The sequence below is a fragment of the Oncorhynchus clarkii genome, chromosome 13 (assembly GCF_045791955.1).
Source record: "Oncorhynchus clarkii lewisi isolate Uvic-CL-2024 chromosome 13, UVic_Ocla_1.0, whole genome shotgun sequence".
NCBI lineage: Eukaryota > Metazoa > Chordata > Actinopteri > Salmoniformes > Salmonidae > Oncorhynchus > Oncorhynchus clarkii.
In genome coordinates, this window is record NC_092159.1 from 32,968,833 (window position 1) to 32,991,628 (window position 22,796).

A 22,796-nucleotide genomic window follows, 5' to 3' on the forward strand; every position below is an offset into this window, starting at 1 on the left:
ATCCCCGCTGGAGTTGCTCTGACATCCCCATGGTCCTCACAGCTGGATCCACTCATCTTCAGGAGATCGGCTTGGGTGAAGGTGGGGGGGTTGGGAAGGACTAGGGAATGGGTCCAGAAAGGGGGTATTTTTTAATGTCGTCTAATCCGTGGAATCAAAGCATAAACAAGACCCACAGGCCAATCCCCTCCACAGCTTTAACATCCCCACTCCAGCCATGGCCAGCAGGCTGAGGGTGACCAGACAATGCCTGTGTGTGCCCAGACGACCAGATCGATCACTGCTGGATGGATTATTGTGACACCAGGACCGGTCCAGTGGCAGTTTCCAGTGCAGCTTCGATCTTCCCTCAATTGAACCTGTGTGTTGTGGCAGTCGTCCCCAGTCACCCCAATCCCATCCCAGGGGCATTACTAATACTGGGAGACTGGTGGCCAACAGTAAAACAGGAATCCTTCTCCTTTTACATATTTCCATAACTCGAATCATAGTCTCACATGTCAGACTAAAAACATAACACAAGACTTGGTTCTGGGTACCAAGATTACCCAAAATCACAATGGACTAAACCATGTCAACATGTCATATGCATATTCCACACCCACTCCCACCTCTTACCATTTTGATTGGTTTATGCCGGAGGTCGACGTCAGACACGGGGACGTCTTGATCATTGGGGACCACGCCCCTGTTGGCGAGGAGCTGCAGCAGGGTGGCGTTGTCTTTTGGAGCCCCTGACCCCCCCTGGTCCCCCTGCAGCAGACCGTAGGTGCGGCAGTAGAGTTCAGAGGAGAGCAGGAGGCGTGTGACGGGGGGCTTCAGGTGCTCCTGCTCATACTGGTCACAGTAAAAGGGCTCCCGCAACTCCACTGGAACATGCTCTACGGACGGAGAAGAGGGACAAAAACAGTGAGTGAAATAATCATGTTGTGGGAGACGAGTACACGATTAATAGGTCAAACCAGCGCATCAATAGAACGCGTTTCCACTGAGGGAGAAAATACTAAAAAGATACCCATACTGCATCCAATATACATTTGAATTCACAATGCAGCTGTGCTGCTGCATGCAACGTTTTGAGTTTCACGGTGCGTCGCTTTCAGATGGTTAAGCATCGCACCTGTACCACCATTACTGTACCTCAATTTCAACTCGCAAAGTTTGTATTTCATTCTCATTTAACTTCTCAAAGTATTGCCATACAGGACTTCACAGCTGCCATTGTTCCAACTGTTAACGACAATGACTTAGTCGTCGTGGAGAGTCGATTCCTTGCACGGCTCCTTATACGTTGACTCCCATTTCTGAGTGTCAAGATTCGATTCCGGTAGGATTCAGTATTTTTGGAACGAAGTACGAAGTTCTTCGAAGTTCGGCAACTAATCGAACACTCGCATCTTTCATAGCATGCTAGCGAGGGACGGAGAATGAAGGGAAGGGCACAGTATAGGCAGTAGGGTCGGGAACGATACTACTATCGTGATACACTACATGACCAAAAGTATGTGGACACCTGCTTGTCGAATATCTCATTCCAAAGTCATGGGCATTAATATGGAGTTGGTCCCTCCTTTGCTGCTATAACAGCAAAGTTTAATCTGCTTCATGTTTACATTTTTGATATGGAAAAAAATATTGGCATCATCCCGGCCCTAATGGGCATGTCGGCTACCAGCCAGACAGAATCAGAACCGTGGACTATTTGCAATCAAAAGCTTTATCTCACAATGGCATACTGTATATCGCAGATTTCTTGGCTTGCCATGTCTCGTAACTTCAGTAAATCAGGGCCTATCATCAATGAATAGGCTAGGATATTGAGATGAGCAAGATGCAAAACAAAGTATCTGTGCATGTGCACAGGTTTGCTTCAAGCTGTTCACAGTGTGGTAGCAAGGGCACCAAAGCTCTTAGTTGTTGCGAAAATTGACCCACTATGCTGTTTACTTTCTGCATTTACAAAAACATTAACAATTATAATTAGGTTTGATTTTTCTTAACATTAAGGATCACAATTTAGTTTTAACGTTTAAAATTTCACACCCTTAATACCAGAGGACTTTAAAAGGAATAGTGTGCCATTTCAGATGCAGCCACAATCTCTCAGCAGTGTGTTGTGGATATAGGTTACACAGAACATCAACGAAAAACACAGTTCAAAGTCCTAACAAGATCATTGACAAAACACAGTTTAAAGTCCTATTGTCAGATAAACACACATTCTGTTTATCTCTTAGTATATAATAGAAACAAACTTAAAGAAGTGGGTGTTTCCTCATCAGTTATACACAGAGTATACAAAACATTAGGAACACTAGCTCTTTCTATGGCATAGCTGTCACCTGGATTCATCCTGGTCAGTCGATGATCCTTTGTTGATATCAATTGTTAAAGCCACTTCAAAATCAGTGCATATGAAGGGGAGGAGACAGGTTAAAGAAGCATTTTTTAAGCCTTGAGACATGGATTGTGTATGTGTGCCATTAAGTGATGAGGTATGTCAGTAGGTCCCAAGCGCACAAGTTTGAGTGTGTCTAGAACTCCGACGCTGCTGGGATTTTTCCTGTGCGTATCAAGAATGGTCCAAACCCAAAGGACATCCAGCCAACTTGACACAGCTTAGGAAAGCATTGAAGTCAACATGGGCCATCATCCCTGTGGAATGCTTTCGACACTTTGTAGAGTCCACGCCCTGACAAATTGAGGCTGATCTGAGGGCAACAGGAGGTGCAACTCAATATTAGGAAGGTGTTCCTAATGTTTTATACACGCAGTGTATAGTGAAGGTATAGCGTTTAGTTACCTTGACAGTACTATGGGCATAGTTAGATATGGATAGGCAATGCTAGGCATCTGCCTAAGTAACTACAATCATCTGAGTGAATGAGCTGAGCAGGGTACATGTGAGTTTGTGTGCGCTTGTCGTGCATTTGTGTGTGTGTGTGGCATGTGTCTCGGTGTTGTTTTTCACAGCAAATCCACCCAGCCAATCATAGGGTCTGCAGGAGTCATAAAGTTACACATATAGGCACGATACACTGGTTACAATTTGATATTTTCTGGGGGCTTGTATCAACTCCTCCCTCCATTTCCCTGTCTAAATGTTCATTCAGCAGTTCAGGTCTCATGGTGAACGTGTCATTCTTCCCCCACGGGAACGATACTGTGGTGCATTCCATTTCCAACCCCACGCGTCAGTCCGTTAGTTGCGTCCCAAATGGCACCCTATTCCCTATATAGTGCACTACCTGGGCCATTTTGGATGCGGACAGTATGGAACCACATCATCAGTCTGGGTCAAGAGGAGCATATGAGAATTACCAGACAGAGCCCTGTGGTATTGATAGATAACCAGGGTTGTGTTCATTAGGCTTCAATTGGCCTATCAATTAAGAAAAGCTCAATTTCATTTGCCATTGTGTGCCCCGATGAACACGACCCCAGTGTTTTATTTTTAGCTGAAGGCAGTCTCTGTGGGAAATTATCTTTAAGGTGACTTGTTGGGGATTAATCAGAATAGTTGGGTAACATAGATAAGATGTTTTATTTTCATTATATGCTTGTGAGTTACTTATCATTTAGAATGTATCTTGTTGTACTATAGTGGTGGCCATTTGCAGTTATCTTTTCCTGTCCTGGGTTCAGTTACTTGGGCCGCAGAGAGGGGAGAGGTCAGGCTTGTCTTCATATGTAAACATATCTTTTAAACCATGTGAAGGGATGATTGAGGGGGAACCAATTATCTCTTGGTCCACAATGTCTGTGTGCCAGTCACTGTTGATGCCTGTTGATGAGGTTTTGTTTTATGGTCCTGAGTGGTACCAAGAGCGAGATAAGAACATAGTTTAGGAGACAAAGCTGAACGATAATTTATAGCCAATGCTGTTTGGCTATGTGTTTCTTTACTATAAAGGATCTCAGTTGCAATGTGTAAGCACTCTCAGAGAATTAATTTATAGACACTGAATTAATCTGGGAGTCACAGGGTTGTGATGGAGCTCATATAATTAAAGATAGACTTTATGATAACTCTGACTTGTGTGTGGTTTGCTCTCATGATTTGGTAAATACAGGACATTTCCACTACAGACTTCTGGACAGACCCTAACCCTAAGCTTTGTGGCACATTTCTTTCAGAGCAGCTAGGACAAGAAAGTAACCTGAACCTAGTTAAAGGGCAAACCAAAACACTTGCTGCATCCCAAATGGCACCATATTCCCTTTATAGTGCACTACTTTTGAGTAGCTCTGGTCAAAAGTACTGCATTATAAGGGGAATAGGGTGCCATTTGGGGCAGACACACGGTTTCCACCTCAATGGAGCACACAGCACCATGTAGGAAACTGAATACAAACATGAATCTGAAAACCCACATCCGACACACCCTCTTAACTGGTTTAGCGGTATTCAGAGTGGATGAGACTAGGGGGGCGCAGTGGTCTAAGGCACTGCACCGCAGTGCTAGCTGTGCCACTAGAGATCCTGGTTCAAGTCCAGGAGACCCATGGGGCGGCGCACAATTGGGCCAGCGTCGTCCGGGTTAGGGGCCGGGCGCAATGCACGCTGACACGATCGCCAGGTGTACGGTGTCTCCTCCGACACATTGGTGCGGCTGGCTTCCGGGTTAAGCGGGCATTGTGTCAAGAAGCAGAGGCTTGGTTGGGTTGTGTTGTGTTTCGGAGGACGCGCGGCTCTCGGCCTATGCTTCTCCCGAGTCCGTATATATATATATATATTTTTTTTTAAAGACTAGGGCTGTTACGGTGACCCTATTACCGCCACACCGGCGGTCAAATTAGTCAAATTGTAGTCAAATTCCACGAGACCACGATAATTAGGCTTCTACAAGGTCTGATGCTGCTGATGGTCATACATAGCCTACTAAACTTGCTAACTGCCTGGTACTCAGCACTCCATTGTCCCTCTAATCACTCTGACATCAATGCAAATGTAATCGAAAATCTAATCAAACACTTCATGGAGCCCATGAGCTCATGTTGCGCAACATTTCTATAGGCTATGCAGTTGTGAGAGAAAATAGACTGATGGCCTCTAGTAAAAATAGGAGGATTCCACCATCAGGTTTCTATAGGCTAGGCCTACTATATTTATTTCTCCTCTTTCCTAATATTAAGCGCATTGCTTCTCTTTACAACAGGAGTGTAGCCTGGCTGGCATGAAAATGAATCACGGGAAAAGTGTCCTCCATTCTCTATTTAAGTTCATAGATGTCATGTATTTTTTCCCCCTGCCCCTATTTCGAGACAGGTGCATGATAATGGTCCATTCTAAATCAAAACAAATTTCACATATATTATTTAGTATATGTAAAGACAAGATTAAAATAAGAACAGTCTGATGGGTGACAACATTAGCCTGTCACTTGTGAATTATATATTATCACTTATGAATGATGCCCAGCTTGGGTGCAGTAAGGCAAGAAACAGCACATGCCTATTTTTTTGCACATTTTTCAAATCAAAGTCGCACACCTCATGTAGCCTAGCCAATTGGTCTATATGTTTTATTAAGGTTTGTATCAGAACTAAAAAGTGGCCAAATAACTTGTTAAATTAAGCACATTCATCTGCTTTACAAGAGCTTAACTGGCATGATTTCAAGTTTGATGAAAATAATTTGCACCATAAAAATGCACCTTTATAATAAAGCATAACATTTTCCCTTTTGGTCCCTTTTGAGAATGGTGTTTTCCTGCTAATTGATTGCACTATGGAACATTCGCCCTTATAGCCTACTGCCATGTGCGCATTGCTGCGCTTGGGTGAAGAAATAGCCTAATAGTTTATCAACATTTTAAGCGGAACATTCTGATCTGTTGCATCAGCCTCATTGCATAAAAAAGTTACAAGTTTTAGGGATGGTAGTGGTAGTGCTAATTTGGGATCTATCGCATCCCACAATTGTCCCAGAATATGTTTGGAATATTACTTTCTCACACAGAGAATAGGTCAACTATTGTACTATGGCGGATAGTAGATTGATATACAGTGGGGCAAAAAAGTATTTAGTCAGCCACCAATTGTGCAAGTTCTCCCACTTAAAAAGATGAGAGGCCTGTAATTTTCATCATAGGTACACTTCAAGTATGACAGACACATCACATTGTAGGATTTTTTATGAATTTATTTGCAAATTATGGTGGAAAATAAGTATTTGGTCAATAACAAAAGTTTCTCAATACTTTGTTATATACCCTTTGTTGGCAATGACAGAGGTCAAACATTTTCTGTAAGTCTTCACAAGGTTTTCACAAACTGTTGCTGGTATTTTGGCCCATTCCTCCATGCAGATCTCCTCTAGAGCAGTGATGTTTTGGGGTTGTTGCTGGGCAACACGGACTTTCAACTCCCTCCAAAGATTTTCTACGGGGTTGAGATCTGGAGACTGGCTAGGCCACTCCAGGACCTTGAAATGCTTCTTACGAAGCCACTCCTTCGTTGCCCGGGCGGTGTGTTTGGGATCATTATCATGCTGAAAGACCCAGCCACATTTCATCTTCAATGCCCTTGCTGAGGGAAGGAGGTTTTCACTCAAAATCTCACGATACATGGCCCCATTCATTCTTTCCTTTACACGGATCAGTCGTCCTGGTCCCTTTGCAATAAAACAGCCCCAAAGCATGATATTTTCACCCCCATGCTTCACAGTAGGTATGGTGTTCTTTGGACGCAACTCAGCATTCCTTGTCCTCCAAACACGGCGAGTTGAGTTTTTACCAAAAAGTCATTCTCCCAATCTTCTTCTGGATCATCCAAATGCTCTCTAGCAAACTTCAGACGGGCCTGGAAATGTACTGGCTTAAGCAGTGGGACATGTCTGGCACTGCAGGATTTGAGTCCCTGGCGGCGTAGTGTGCTACTGATGGTAGGCTTTGTTACTTTGGTCCCAGCTCTCTGCAGGTCATTCACTAGGTCCCCCCGTGTGGTTCTGGGATTTTTGCTCACTGTTCTTGTGATCATTTTGACCCCGCGGGGTGAGATCTTGCGTGGAGCCCCAGATCGAGGGAGATTATCAGTGGTCTTGTATGTCTTCCATTTCCTAATAATTGCTCCCACAGTTGATTTCTTCAAACAAAGCTGCTTACCTATTGCAGATTCAGTCTTCCCAGCCTGGTGCAGGTCTACAATTTTGTTTCTGATGTCCTTTGACAGCTCTTTGGTCTTGGCCATAGTGGAGTTTGGAGTGTGACTGTTTGAGGTTGTGGATAGGTGTCTTTTATACTGATAACAAGTTCAAACAGGTGCCATTAATACAGGTAACGAGTGGAGGACAGAGGAGCCTCTTAAAGAAGAAGTTACAGGTCTGTGAGAGCCAGAAATCTTGCTTGTTTGTAGGTGACCAAATACTTATTTTCCACCATAATTTGCAAAATAAATTCATAAAAAATCCTACAATGTGATTTTCTGGAGAATTTTTTTTTCATTTTGTCTGTCATAGTTGAAGTGTACCTATGATGAAAATTACAGGCCTCTCATCTTTTTAAGTGGGAGAACTTGCACAACTGGTGGCTGACTAAATACTTTTTTTGCCCCACTGTAGGCAGCGATTGTCAATCTACTATCCCCCATAGTACAAAAGTTGATAGGCTAGTGCTTTTGCTGTTTGTAAGGCCTACTCATCTTGTAGGCTGACGAAAACTAAATGTGGACAGTTCTTCCAATATCTTAAATGTACACCTCGGAATTGGAGAAGGACATATGCCGGATGTTTTAAGGGGTATTACAGCCACACAAAGGGGATGCAGCTGGGAAATTCGAGGCATAATCAAGTGCTTGTCAAATTGTGAATGAGAGACTGATGAAGTGTGAAAAGCCTGCGCAAATAAAGCAGAGCTCATGACTTTTTCATGCAAATCTTCATTAATCGCATCATGCAGCCTTAGAATGTATTAAAAAATAAAACATATAGCCCAACCTTTGTATCACAACTAAAGTTACATAAATAACTCTAAATTAAGCAAATAGGAGTACATGTTTCGTTGTTAACAGCTCAACACAGAATAGCCGCATGTGCGCACTCCCTCAAATCGTTTGGAGAAAATATGCTTTCCATTTTATTCAGCTATGTTCAATTGTATTCTTCATATATTCTTATATAAAATAAATTATATAAAATAATGGCATGGGGGGGATAGGAGGGACCCCATGTGCGACTGACGTGTTTTCCGTTTGCTCCCGTGGTATTCTTAAAGTTTGTGAATTTTGCAGCAGAACCTATTTATTTTCAAATATTAACTTGGTGATCCCTTTCCGTAAAAACCAAGACTACTTTGCTTCCGAATGTCAGCATGTCGACCAAACATAAGGCCAAAAGCATGACTGAGAAAACCCGGCCTACAAAACCCGCTCTCATCACCGCCCTCTCTTGAGTCTGAGGGCCCGGGGACGCACACTTTACCCGGGGGGTGCGGCTTGGCCTGGCGTCGCTGAAATGAACATTCAAGGCCATCAAACTACTATGCTCTGAGATAGTTGAAATGAAAACACAGATGGTTGCTACGATTGAGGCCAGAATACAGGAGGTTTCTGATACTTTAAAAGCAGATTTAGCCATCCTGCGGAACGAGACTGTGCCAACAATCACATTACTCAAAACAACAGCTGCATCACACACTACAACGATTGCAGCACTGGAGACCTCCGCTACTAATGTCTCCGACTTAACTACATCCCTGGAGGCTGAAGTTAAACGCCTAGCTGCGGATATGAAAAAAGTGAAGGAGAGCTGTGTGAGTTTAGAGGGATTCTCTCGCCGCAATAATCTGAGACTTGTATCGGTCCCAGAGTCAGCGGAAATGCACCGCGCCACGGATTTAGTTTCAGGGCTGCTGAAGGATGTTCTTGCCTTAGATGAAAAGCCCCTGATTGATCGTGCCCACCGGTCGTTGCGCCCAAAGCCCCGGGATGGGGAGAGGCCCCGTGACATAATTCTTCAAGTGCACTTTTTTCATGAGAAGATGGAGATCCTCCGACGAGCCCGCAATACCACTCTGAGCTTTCAAGGACAGAGCTTCTCCATCTACCAGAACTACTCCCCCACTGTTTCCTGGCAGCGCACAGCTTGCGGACAGGCCAAACGAGTACTTCGGGACCATCCAAGTGTGAAGTATGGACTGCGATTCCCGGCCCGTTTATGGCTCTCATGAGGGTAAAGACTACACATTTGAATCTCCGGATGAGGCTATGGCTCACATTCAACGTCACATCAAGAAGTCTTGAACATGCTCACAGTTCAGCAACTGTTGCTTGCAAACTGTGGATAGTAAGTAACCCACCTGTGGTACAATTATGTTTAGATATAACAGGCTAGTCTTGTATAGTTGGCGAAACCATTCAGGCTTATTTGATGTGATCTAATGTTTTGGTCATCTAGTGTGCGTGCCTTACAAGCATTCAGTCATTTTAATTTAATTGTATTAAGGTTTTACTTAACTCCTGTGTTTCTAGGCTGTCTCGATCACCTATTCCGTTTGTTTACACAGTGTCTCAAAATATTTTTGGTTATTTGTTTACTGCATCCGTTTGCATTGACCCAGTAAACAGTAAATGTCTCCCGAGGCTACACGGTTTTTGGGGTCTCACTTCAATTTTAAAAAATTTGAGCGTCATTTACGCCCAGCAAACGTTTAACGTTGCGCACACGCAGTTTTTTGGTATTGTTTGTAAGCTGTCTCAGTCAACTAGACTACTATTATAATTACTATTATTTTTGATTGTCTTACTACGATTTCCTTACTTCAAATTAGATTTTTGGCTGAGAGCCTTTATACATTTGACTTATTTTCTCTCTCAATGCCTGTTATAAGACTGGGAATATAATTATATACATCTACAAGTGGTGCTTTTGTCATTCCGTTTGCACAAGGGATTCGCCTTTTTTTAATTTGAAAAAAAAAACATAAAAATCGTTCATTTTGCTTCTTGATCCACTAACAAAACGCGACTTTCAAGAGCGGGACTGTGGGTTTAGGTTTAAGACCGCACTCTCACAGACATACTCTGCGAAGAGAACATGTTCTATTTAGGCTTGTACCTCATTTGGGGAGGTATTGTCTGGGATGGGGGAGGGGGTGGGGGGGCAGGTTGAATTGTTCAGTTCTAATGTTGTCATTCTGTCTTTTTAGTTTTTTTTCTGTACTTTTTCCAAACATCTACCACCGTACATTATTACTCTGAGACAAGTTATTCTGGGGGTTTTGGGCACTCATTGCTTTTCCATTCTATGCTCTAATGACAGGGATGAATAACGGGAATGCCAGAGGGGCCGAAATAATGTGATCAAGTACATTTCATGGAACACCAAAGGGGTTAATAACCCGGTGAAGCGTAAGAGGGTGTTGACACATTTAAAGGGTTTGAATGCAAATATTGTATTTCTACAAGAGACTCACTTGAGGACTGGTGAGCATTTTAGGATGTGTAAGGACTGGGTTGGTCAAGTGTTCCACTCAAACTTTCATAGTAAATCAAGAGGTGCTGCTATTCTGGTTGATAAAGCTACTACCTTTGTAGCTTCTGAGGTTATTGCTGATCCTAAGGGACGATACGTCATAGTAACTGGTGAACTGTTTTCTAACCCTCTTGTTTTGGCTAGTGTTTGTGCTCCCAATTGGAATGACACAAGTTTCATTTCTTCCTTTCTGTCTGCAATTCCCAATTTAGATTCTCATTCTTGTTGATTTTAGGGGGGGATTTCAACTGTAAAGTGTCCCCAGTTCTTGACAAGTCCTCACAAACAAATACAGGCCCATCTAAATGTGCCCTACTTATTCAATCCTTTCTTCAGAAATATGCTATGTTTGAGGCCTGGCGTTTCCTACATCCTACAGATAGACAGTAATTCCTTTTATTCTCATGTTCATCAAACATACTCCCGGATTGATTACTTCTTTTTGGACAAAAAAAACTTCTGCCCAACCTTCGGCAGTGTACTTACGAGAGTATTGTTATCTCTGACCATTCACCATTAGTGCTTGAACTAGAGTTTCCCCAACGACCTCCTATGTGTTATCAATGGCGTCTCAACCCCATTTTACTCTCAGATAAGGAGTTTGTCAATTTCATTTCTTCTGAATTCACCTTATTCCTAGAAACTAATTCAACACCAGGTATGTCCTGCTCTACCATATGGGAGTCTCTCAAAGCACACCTACGTGGCCAAATTATTTCTTACACAGCCAACCAAATCAGAGTTTGCTCTCAGCGACTTCGGGACCTGAGCGAGTCCATAGCCACATTGGATGAGAAGTATGCTACGGATCCTTCCTCTGATCTGCATAAAGAGCGCCAACTACTCCAATCTGAATTCGATGAGCTTTCTACCAGGCAAGCTGAACAGTTACTCTTGCAAGCTCGATACAAAGTCTATGAACAAGGCGACAAGGCCAGTAAACTCCTTGCGCATCAGATCCGTAAATCTGAGGCCTCACGTTTAATCCCACAAATAAGGACCCCGTCTGGTGCCACCACAGTTTTTACATAAAGAGATCAATGATCAATTTAAACAATTTTACTCTGCGCTATACATCTCTGAATCCCCTCAAGACCATTTCCTGATTGACTCCTTCTTTAATGGCTTGAATATGCCTTCAATTGATACAGACTCCCATGACTGTCTAGAAGAAGAATTTACGCTTGAGGAGATTGCAACAGCAGTGACCGCAATGAAAAGTGGTAAATCACCAGGTCCGGACGGTTTTCCAACCGAATTTTACAGGACGTTTTCTGGTCTGCTTTGCCCATTCTTGTCTCGACTATTTGCAGAGTGCATAATACTTCAAAGCTACCGCCTAGTCTTTATCAGGCTTTAATTTCATTACTATTAAAGAAAAATAAAGACCCCCTGGAATGTGGATCCTATCACCCAATCTCACTTTTAAACTGTGATTACAAAATCCTAGCTAAGCTTTTAGCCATCCGCATGGAAGGCTTGCTGCACCAAGTAATACACCCTGACCAGACTGGCTTTGTGAGAAATAGGCATTTATTTTTCAATATTAGGCGCCTTATGAATATACTGTACTCCCCAGCGTCGGGGGACCCGGAGGTGGTGGTCTCACTTGATGCCGAAAAAGCGTTTGACCGCGTTGAGTGGGATTACCTAACAGCTGCCCTTTATAGATTTAGCTTTGGCCCCAAATTCATTGCGTGGATAAAGATTATTTATTTTTCCCCCATGGCTTCGGTACGGACTAATAACTTGTCCTCTGACTATTTTCCCTTGCATCGCGGATCCATATAGGGTTGTCTACTCTCCCCTTTGTTGTTTGCTTTGGCAATCGAGCCTCTCGCCATTGCACTACGCTCTAATGATGCCATTCAAGGTATAATCAGGGCGGGCTGGGAGCAGAAAGTCTCGCTATATGCTGACGACCACCTATTGTTTATTTATAACCCTGATACCTCATTGTCACGTGCCCTATCTGTTCTCAAAAAGTTTGGATCAATCTCAGGGTACAAGCTGAATCTAGGCAAGAGTGAGCTTTTTCCGGTAAACAAGCCTGCTTTAAAGTGCTCTTTTACAAGTTCTCAGTTTAGGATTGTCCGGGATCAATTCACCTACTTGGGAGTAAAAGTGACAAGGAAATATTCTAAATTTGTTTCAGGAAAACCTTGTTGCTCTAGCATACCTTAAGGGAACATTTTGACATTTCGTGTATGGTTAGTGAGAAAGTCCATATTGCAAATGTACGGTCCCTTACTAGACGTCCGAAAACGTTTGTAAAATTTGCGGTCGGCGTCGGGCCGTGCGGTAGGGCCGGACCTACCGGGAAGTCATCGAATGAACTTTGTCGGACATTCGGTTTCCGTTTTATAAAATAAACAAGTTTTGGACCGTTTTTTCCGCTATCCCGGAAATTCCCACAAGAGGGCATAAGGAATCATATGGCAATTTGACAAAACATCACGAATCACGACAGGGCCTTATTTTTGCATCACGAAAATGACGACATTTAGAAATGTCCCAGAGTCGCAAGACTAGGTGCATTGCGAATATAGACAGACCCCAACGTTTTTCTCGGACACCAAATGACCTATCGAGCCGAAACTTGGGATTCGGGGTCGCCTCAGCTAGGCCGACACATAACATAAGAAATGGACCCGCAGCTAGAATGTAACTACGTGTTTTATGTTTTTTTTATGGTTTGAACCGAAGGCGTTGTGAATTTTGGGCCAGCTCTGAAGTATGTAATAGTTGGCTACTAAACGAGTTGGAAAAAGTGGGTTTGGTGTCAGTTTGTATCAGTTTGGTGTCAGAATGATATCTAATTGACTGATGGACTCTTGTCCACTTGACGCTTGTCCATTTGCAATATGTTTAAACAGTGAGGTACCATCACCAAAAGTGACATTCTGAAATCTACCCTAACGAGCGATTGAGATGAACCAGAATCACTGCAAAGCCATCCCGAGTTCATCGGGCCAGTCAATTTCACATTCCTGCAGGATTTTTATAGCATGACAAATTTGTGATGGTACCTGCCCATTAAAATATATTGCAAATGAACAGTGACTTTGAAAAAGTAAGGAAACATAAACAAATGGACATAATGAAATCACAATTTTTTTATTTTTGGGTTACCAGTTGCACAACAATGCACGTGCATTTGCAATATGATTCTATAGTGAAAAAACATCACCAAATGGACATTCTGAAATCAACCCAAACGAGCAATTGAGATGAACCAGAATCACTGCAAAGCCATCCCGAGTTCATCCGGCCAGTCAATTTCACATTCCTGCAGGATTTTTATAGCATGACAAATTTGTGATGGTACCTGCCCATTGAAACATATTGCAAATGCACAGTGAAAACACAAACAAATGGACATAATGAAATCATGAAAACAATGCGTATCCATCGTCATATTTTAAACTGTCCATAAAGCACTCAAGGATGGCCCCACTGATAGAGGGCCGTAGTAGGGTACTCCCATAGCGGGCATGGACAATAGTAGTCCCAGTAAATGCATTTAAAACAGTATTTTAATTTTTGGGTTACCAGATGCACATTTCAGATCACCAGTTGCACGGAGGAAAATCACAAATGCCCATTGAAACATATTGCAAATGCACGTGCATTTGCAATATGATTCTATAGTGAAAAAACATCACCAAATGGACATGATGAAATCAACACAACGAGTGATGGAAATGAAGAACTATCACTGCCCGGCCATCCCGAGTTCATCAGTTCAGTCAATTTTGGCCCCCCCAAAAATTGACTTTTGACTTTGACTTCCTATGAAATCATATTGCAAATGGACAAAACATATGCCTTATGCACAAGTAAAACAAACAAAAAAATTATGATAATACAAGTTGACAAAAGTATAGTTTGAGCAAAGTATAGTTTGAATTTTGAGCATGCCAAATTCGTGATGGTACATGCCCATTGAACCATATTGCAAATGCACAGTGACTTTGCAAAAGTAAGAAAACATAAACAAATGGACATAATGAATTCACCAGTTTTTTATTTTTGGGTTACCAGTTGCACAACAATGCACGCGCATTTGCAATATGATTCAATGGTGAAAAAAACATCACCAAATGGACATGATGAAATCAACACAACGAGTGATGGAAATGAACAACTATCACTGCCCGGCCATCCCGAGTTCATCAGTTCAGTCAATTTTGGCCCCCCAAAAATTGACTTTTGACTTCCTATGAAATCATATTGCAAATGGACAAATCATATTCCTTATGCACAAGTTTAAAAAAAACTTATGCTAATAACATTTTACAAAAGTATATTCATACAGTTCTTACACATGATTGTCTTAAAATCGAAACAATTTCGAAAAACGGTCCAGAAAGCACTTTTTTTAGTTTTTAAAGTTTTTAAAATAAAATCACATTTTCAACCTTTGACTTCCTATTAAAATCATATTGCAAATGGACAAAACATATGCCTTATGCACAAGTAAAAAAAATAATAATAATAATAATGATAATAAAATACGAATAAAGTATGTTGATACAGTTCTTATACGTGTGTAATTGACAAAATTCGAAAGAATTTTGAAAAACGGTCCAGAAAGCACTTTAAGGGTGTGTGAAGTTTTTTACCAAATTTTGACATTTTTTACTTTTGACTTTTGACTTCCTATGAAATCATATTCCAAATGGACAAAACATATGCCTTATGCGCATGTAATTAAAAAAAAAAAAAATTATGATAACAAAATTGAACAAAAGTATATTCATACAGTTCTTACACGTGTAATTGACAAAAAAAATCGAAAGAATTTCGAAAAACGGTCCAGAAAGCACTTTAAGGGGTGATAAGTTTTTGACAAAAAAATCATTTTTTCAAAATTTTGCTTTTGGATGTTGACTTGGGTTGCATTTCCAATATGAAAAACCCCGGTGGAGCGCACTCGCCCCCTGTTGGATTTTTGAAGTGTTACAACTGGCAATTGCCATATGGCATTTGCAATACACTTTGCACGAATCAACGCCACATTGGGTGGTATTGGACATCGTGTATATGGTTTGTCCAATGCCAATATGTTGCCATTCATTTTTGTCCATTTCAGGGGGGTATTCCCTTACATCTTTTGCTTTTTGGAATTCGCTACCCCTTTCTTTTATCGGAAGGATTCATGTCATTAAAATGAATGTGTTGCCCAAATTTTTATATTTATTTCAATGTTTACCCATTTTTATTCCAAAATCTTTTTTTATTTCACTGGATCAAACATTCATGCATTTTATTTGGGATGGCAAAGTACCACGGATTGGTATTAAACATTTACAGAAGCCTAGGTCATTGGGGGGTTTAGCTCTACCAAATTTTCAGACATACTACTGGGCTGCAAATTTCAGAGCCCTTCTGTTACTGGCTGCAGACTGATCCTACTGGCCCTAGACCACTCTAGGTCCAGATGGAGTCTGAATCGTGTAAACCTGCAGCACTTTCCTCTATGTTGTGCTCGTCTCTCCCAGTGTCCCTAGGCAAAAGGTGTGTCAACCCAATTGTAAAGCAGTCTTGAAATCAGTTCTGTTTAGCCTTTAGCCTCCGAGGCTTTTCTCTATCAGGCCCAATCAATCAGAACATTTTATTTCCTCCATCTTTGAATGATGGGGCTTTTGGCATTTGACACTCACTAGGCCTCTCCTCACTAGCCCAATTATTCTTTGATGATACATTTTCCTCTTTTTCTCAGCTGCAGGAAAAGTTAAAACTCCCCCAATCCCACTTTTTCCGCTATCTCCAGGCTAGAAACTTTGTCAGAGCTAACACACCTGGATTTTCCAATAGGCCTGCGAATACAACTACAGAGAGCATCTTGGAGTTGAACAAGATTCCTAGGGGTGCAATTTCAGATGTATATGCAATCATTCATGACTTACAGAACCCTTCTTTGGTGCCTTTAAAGACTCGAAGGGAAAAGGATTTGGGGGAGGAACTTGGGGAAGACGCCTGGGAATCTGTGCTGCACAGATCAGAGAAGATTGAAGGATAAAGGGAGTCACCCGACCATGTTGTTGTTTTATCATTACGGTTCCTTGAATTAAGTTAATGGTTATATTTAGGGGACACAATAGCATGGGATAGTTTTCCCAAAAACAACATTCCATATACCTCTCTCCAGCTTTCTGTACTTTCACTGACTTCACAACTACAATGTTTTGCAACAGAAAACAAAACAATCTGTGCTCTTATGGGACAAGTCATGTAGTACCACTCTGTTTCTCAAAAGGTTTTCTCCCAACTGAACACAACCCTGGTGTAGAATACTAGTGTGTCAAACAGAGGAAGATTACAATGGGGTGTGAATGTTCCATTGTGTTTAAACCACAGGGCATTGTTAGCCATATAAACATTTCAGGCAAACTGACTGACCAAGTGAGGGAGGTTAAACTACGGGTGCATCTCAATAGTCTTAAGCAGTTGACCTTCTCGTCTCCTTTCTCTCATCCACTCTGATTCAAAAGAACTGGACTGATGGAAGGAAACACATTGACCCGCCAAGTTGCTAGACTATTGAAATGCAACATAAGATACTGCCTGGAACACACAAGGCATTTTCAGACACTGCACAAGGAATAATAATGTTGAGGCTTTTCCATGCAGTTCCACCATGCACCACCAGGATGTCACTATAGGAAGTGGTGAAAAAAAAAGCATAATGCAAAGTAGGATGCAAAGCAAGATGGATGCCGTCGATACAAGCATAATTTCCCTGTGGGACGCTCCAGAAAGATGAATGACCAGTCTGTGTCACACACATCACCAGGTTGAAACAGACAGACAGGGGAGCAGCAATGGCTAGAAATATACATTTTGCAAATGGGATTTCAGGTATTGGGAACCACAGTTTTAAAAAGGCCTGCAGCACACCTGCTCTCTTTTTTGTTAGAAAAAAAAATGCTTAGGACACAGAAAGGAAATTGAATATGAGAGAGAGAAAAAAAGAGTGAGAGTGGAAAGCAGGAATAGGGTAATTAGTCAGTAGTAAATGGAGGATATCAATGTCACCAGGACATTGATATCCACAACCCCTCAAGAGGATAGTATTTTGAAAGCAAACACTAACCTGTCCGACTTTGAGTAAACTGAGTAAACTGAGTGAGTGAGTAAACTGAGTGAGTAAACTGAGTGAGTGAGTGAGTGAGTGAGTAAACTGAGTGAGTGAGTGAGTGAACTGAGTGAGTGAGTAAACTGAGTGAGTGAGTGAGTGAGTGAGTGAGTGAGTGAGTGCATTTGGGACGGTGGGTAGCCTAGAGCGTTGGGCCAGTAACCGAAAGGTTGCTAGATCGAATCCCCGAGCTGACAAGGTAAAAATCTGTCGTTCTGCCCCTGAACAAGGCAGTAACCCACAAGGCCGTCATTGTAAATAAGAGTTTGTTCTAACTGAGTTCCTAGTTAAATAAAGGTGAAATACAAATTAACAGGGAAGCAGCCTAACAGGACAGCCTAACAGGACAGGGCATATCTATTGGTCTAGGTGAGGGGTCAAAGGTCATACTCGTGCTGCACACCAAGGGAATTATGGGAGCTGGGTTGTACCCAGAGAGCTCAATACACAAAGGCTCTGTGCCTTTTTGTATTACTCACCAAATTTGCATAATGAGCTCTCTGGGTAGCTCATCGGGTACCCCAATTACGGTGGAAAATAAGTATTTGGTCAATAACAAAAGTTTATCTCAATACTTTGTTATATACCCTTTGTTGGCAATGACAGAGGTCAAACGTTTTCTGTAAGTCTTCACAAGGTTTTCACACACTGTTGCTGGTATTTTGGCCCATTCCTCCATGCAGATCTCCTCTAGGGCAGTGATGTTTTGGGGCTGTTGCTGGGCAACACGGACTTTCAACTTTCAACTGGAAGGAGGTTTTCACTCAAAATCTCACGATACATGGCCCCATTCATTCTTTCCTTTACACTGATCAGTCGTCCTGGTCCCTTTGCAGAAAAACAGCCCCAAAGCATGATGTTTCCACCCCCATGCTTCACAGTAGGTATGGTGTTCTTTGGATGCAACTCAGCATTCTTTTTTTGACGAGTTTAGTTTTTACCAAAAAGTTATATTTTGGTTTCATCTGACCATATGACATTCTCCCAATCTTCTTCTGGATCATCAAAATGCTCTCTAGCAAACTTCAGACGGGCCTGGACATGTACTGGCTTAAAGCAGGGGGACACGTCTAGCACTGCAGGATTTGAGTCCCTGGCGGCGTAGTGTGTTACTGATGGTAGGCTTTGTTACTTTGGTCCTAGCTCTCTGCAGGTCATTCACTAGGTCCCCCCGTGTGGTTCTGGGATTTTTGCTCACCGTTCTTGTGATCATTTATTTCAATTGACTTATTTCCTTATATAAACTGTTACTGTAATCGTTGAAATGGTTGCGTTTATATTTTTGTTCCAGGAGGGTAGGCGGCCTATATAAAACATAAGAAACTAAAACGGGTTTCGTTTAAATTGTGTAGTAGGCGTATATCCAACAAAAGGATTGTCTTTAAGTGGGTGTGTATGCGCGTCATCGAAAGCGCACGGGTGGTTTTAGTAGCCTCCATGCGCCGTCTACTACCAATATTATAGAGAAACAGACCCTCCTCTATACCTCCTGTTTTATTATATTTGGATACATTATTAAAATCTCACGTTATTTGTTCAGCAGCTGACCTGACAAATAGCCTATGCGTTTGTCAGTGGTGAACCTCGGTTCAGGTCAGGATATTTTATAGTCCAGTCCCTGAGTTGCTCGCCAGCCAAAGTGAAATTGGTTCGATACATTATTTGAAATTAGGCAAGCTGTCAAAACCGATGCCTCATCACCATTCGCTAAGGGGGGAGGGGCTCAATGCACCAGTCGAATTTGGCAAGCAGCGAGCTGGATCTTAAATCGGCTTAAGTCAACTACTGTAGATCAAATAGGCTGCTGTGATCCAAACAAAACAATAGTGCCTCTGTTTTTAGGATGTTGTTAATGATATATTTTAGAAGTTATACAATATTTAGGTAGAACACCTGGGAATCTGAGGAAGGACCGCTATTCGTGTTAAATGGGGTGCAGAGTAGGACTACATACCACACACGCTCTCTGTCCCACCGCTCATGTACTGTGGGCTATTACTCTTTGTGTGCCCAAAATCGCTGAGTTTACACAACGTGCAGTCAGTTCACCTTCACGCACACGCTTTTCAATACACTGACAGTCAGGGAACAACGCTGGATTACATAGGAGGGAGGGGATGTAGGGAAAAACAGAACACAATATAAACGTTTGGCCACAATAGCCTAAGCCACATACCTGCATTGCCGTAAGATTTAGCCAAGAGCCATCCCACACTTGCGCATATTTTTGCCCTGGTACAATCATACAGATCCAAAGGTGTTATGTCCGGGACTACAAAAGTCTTCCTCGTCGCGTCGGAGTCCACCATAGCAAGTCCGCAGACAGGCCGTGATAACCGGAGGGGGATAGAGACCTAGAAAAATAGTTGGTGGCGAAAGAAGCTTCAAATCAAGCATTCATTATTTTATTCATCCTATTTCATAACACTGGGGCTGAGGCACACGGATGTGGGTAAGCGTTTTCTCAGGAACTATCCTGACACTATGGGCCCCAGCTCATAGTGTCAGCTCCCGTTTCTCTCCTGATTCGACCCCAAAAAATTGTCATAAAATGAAGGCGCGCGCTGTCTTAAAGCCCTACAGAAGCCCCCAACACATCGGGTTATACAATTTATTCACACATATATATATATATATATATATAAAGGCGTATTATTTTCCGTTTCGCCGTCCCCATTGCTAACGTTTGGTTAGCGCTCTACAGTAGGCTAGAGCCCGGCCGATGACTGATTTCCAGGTGCTCCACAATGGCATCACTCACTCAGCCGACTGGCCAATCGTGTTTGAGGAAGAGTGAAGGGGTGGGATCTTGGTCGTGTGAACGCGACCAGCAGGTATGATGACAGCTCTCGAGACAGGTGCATTAGGTTGGTGAAACTTGCCGAGTTGAGCAAGTAGCCTTACAGGAGGTTTTCATACACTTGTCTCCAAATATTGTCCTCTAACCATGAAACATACCATACAGATAAAAGAAAACACCAACGATGCATTTTGAGAATTATATGCCATGTATAGGCTTTTACGTTTTAATTAAACAGGTGCATAAATGGCCTAGGTGCGATAAATTATAATGCAAGTAGGCCTACTCTGTGGGGTGTTGAACAAAAAGTAGCCCATCAAATTATAAGCAACTTCTATCAAAATAAAACACATGGACTGCCACAAACCCCCAAATTGTACTAAAATAAAACATGTGAAATAGGAGACTATGCCTTAATTTATTTTCTTTACACTTTCCAGTCAACGCTCAAGCTTTGCAAACCACACAGGAAACACCGAATTCTCAGCAGGCACACAGATCTCACAATCACATCACTGCCTTGAAAGTTCCAAGAGCTCTTTCAGCGTCCCTCAGCAGTAACATTGTGTCTGCGTCCCAAATGGTACTCTATTCCTTATATAGTGCACTACTTTCAACCAGGGCCCATAAGGCTCTGATCAAAAGTAAAACACTATGTATGGAAAAGGGTATCATTTGGGACACAACCTGTGAGGATTACCTCAACTATTTTGATCTAATTATGAAAGAGAATGGCCTATTATTTTCCATTCCAGGTTTATTCCCTTCTCTGAATAACTAATCGATCACTGAAAACAGAAGATGGAAGAGAATGCTAGGTCTATTTCTTTTTCCGTTCTAGGGTTATTCATTTCCCTTCATAACAATACAAACTAATCAGTAAAAAACTGGTTTAAGGGTTAGTTTAGGTGGAAGTTTACATTATATAACTTTTGGCTACAATTCACAACATACTGCTCAGATCCAGTCTTGGATACGACGTGTTTTTTCCTAATTCCTAAGAATTTTTGAATGCCAGCTAGAGTGAGTGCTAAACAGTTTTTAATCAAAAAACAGTAAGCCAGGGAGCATGACAAGGCTGTAAAATATGGCTCTTGTTGCTTACTACAACTCCCAGCTCCAGTATCAATGAAATATTCCCTATTCACCCAGCGTAACTACTCCCTCTGTTTTTCTAGGGAAGTAAACTCCTCTTTCTGCAGCAAAGCACTGCTGCACAGACTGTCAGTCATGGTGTTGGACTTACAGTGGGAGTTATGTCAGCAGTTTACATATCAATTTCATAGAACCATTGTGAACAGACTCAAATGTCATGCAGGTTGAAATAATCGCAATGCCAAGACATACAACAGACTCAAAAATATGTGCAAGTGTAGGGTGGTAGTGGTGGAGTAGGTGCATGAGGGCACACAGTGTGTTGTGAAATCTGTGAATGTATCGTTTCGCTTTTAAAATTGTATGAACTGGGCCTCCCGGGTGGCGCAGTGGTTAAGGGCGCTGTACTGCAGCGCCAGCTGTGCAATCAGAGTCCTGGGTTCGCGCCCAGGCTCTGTCGTAACCGGCCGCGACCGGGAGGTCCGTGGGGCTAGGGCTTGGTCGGTAGGGGTGTCCTTGTCTCATTGCGCACCAGCGACTCCTGTGGCGGGCTGGGCGCAGTGTACGCTAGCCAAGGTGGCCAGGTGCACGGTGTTTCGGCGCACCGGCGCATTGGTGCGGCTGGCTTCCGGGTTGGATGTGCGCTGTGTTAAAGAAGCAGCGGCTTGGTTGGTTGTGTATCGGAGGACGCATGACTTTCAACCTTCGTCTCTCCCGAGCCCGTACGGGAGTTGTAGCGATGAGACAAGATAGTAGCTACTACACAATTGGATACTACGAAATTGGGGAGAAAAATGGGTAAAAAAAAAAATTTAAATTAAAAAAATTGTATGAACTGCCGCAATTTTGCTGGGGATCCATAAAAATACAATACTGTAGCAAACAGTGATTTCAACTGTAGAAAGAGTGCCACCTTGTTGCCAATGCTAGTTTTGCTTTAATGCATCACTACATCAAGAAGGAGCATTTGTTGAAAAAAAGAATAGGAAGCGCTGCTAGGATACACTACTAGTAGATCTTTGTATGTTGAAGGCGCTCTTCGGTTAAGGGGTTAATTTGACATAAATAACAAGGAGGACCAAGGCCCACATACAGAGCATGTTCAATAGATACATCTTAAACTACCTGACAAAACTTGTGCCAAAACACGTCATTAGTTTTTACGATTTTGTTCTATTGAACATGCCGTCGTAATTTAAACATTTTAACTTTATGAAACGTGCCTTGGTCCTCATGTTTAGAAGGAAATTGAGCATTTACATTGTTTTTAGAATAAGGAGCATTTAAAC

General features: G+C 42.3%; 1 protein-coding gene across 1 annotated transcript in view; it reads right to left on the reverse strand.

The window, feature by feature from the left end:
- LOC139364544 (calmodulin-regulated spectrin-associated protein 3-like) overlaps positions 1–20,023 on the reverse strand; it is a 67,255-nt gene extending 47,232 nt beyond the window's left edge. Inside the window, 2 exon segments of the mRNA XM_071101354.1 lie at positions 619–881; positions 19,789–20,023. Of these exon segments, the coding sequence (XP_070957455.1) occupies positions 619–881; positions 19,789–19,921 (396 nt within the window). The 5' untranslated portion in view covers positions 19,922–20,023.
- Between the last annotated feature and the right edge of the window lie 2,773 nt (positions 20,024–22,796).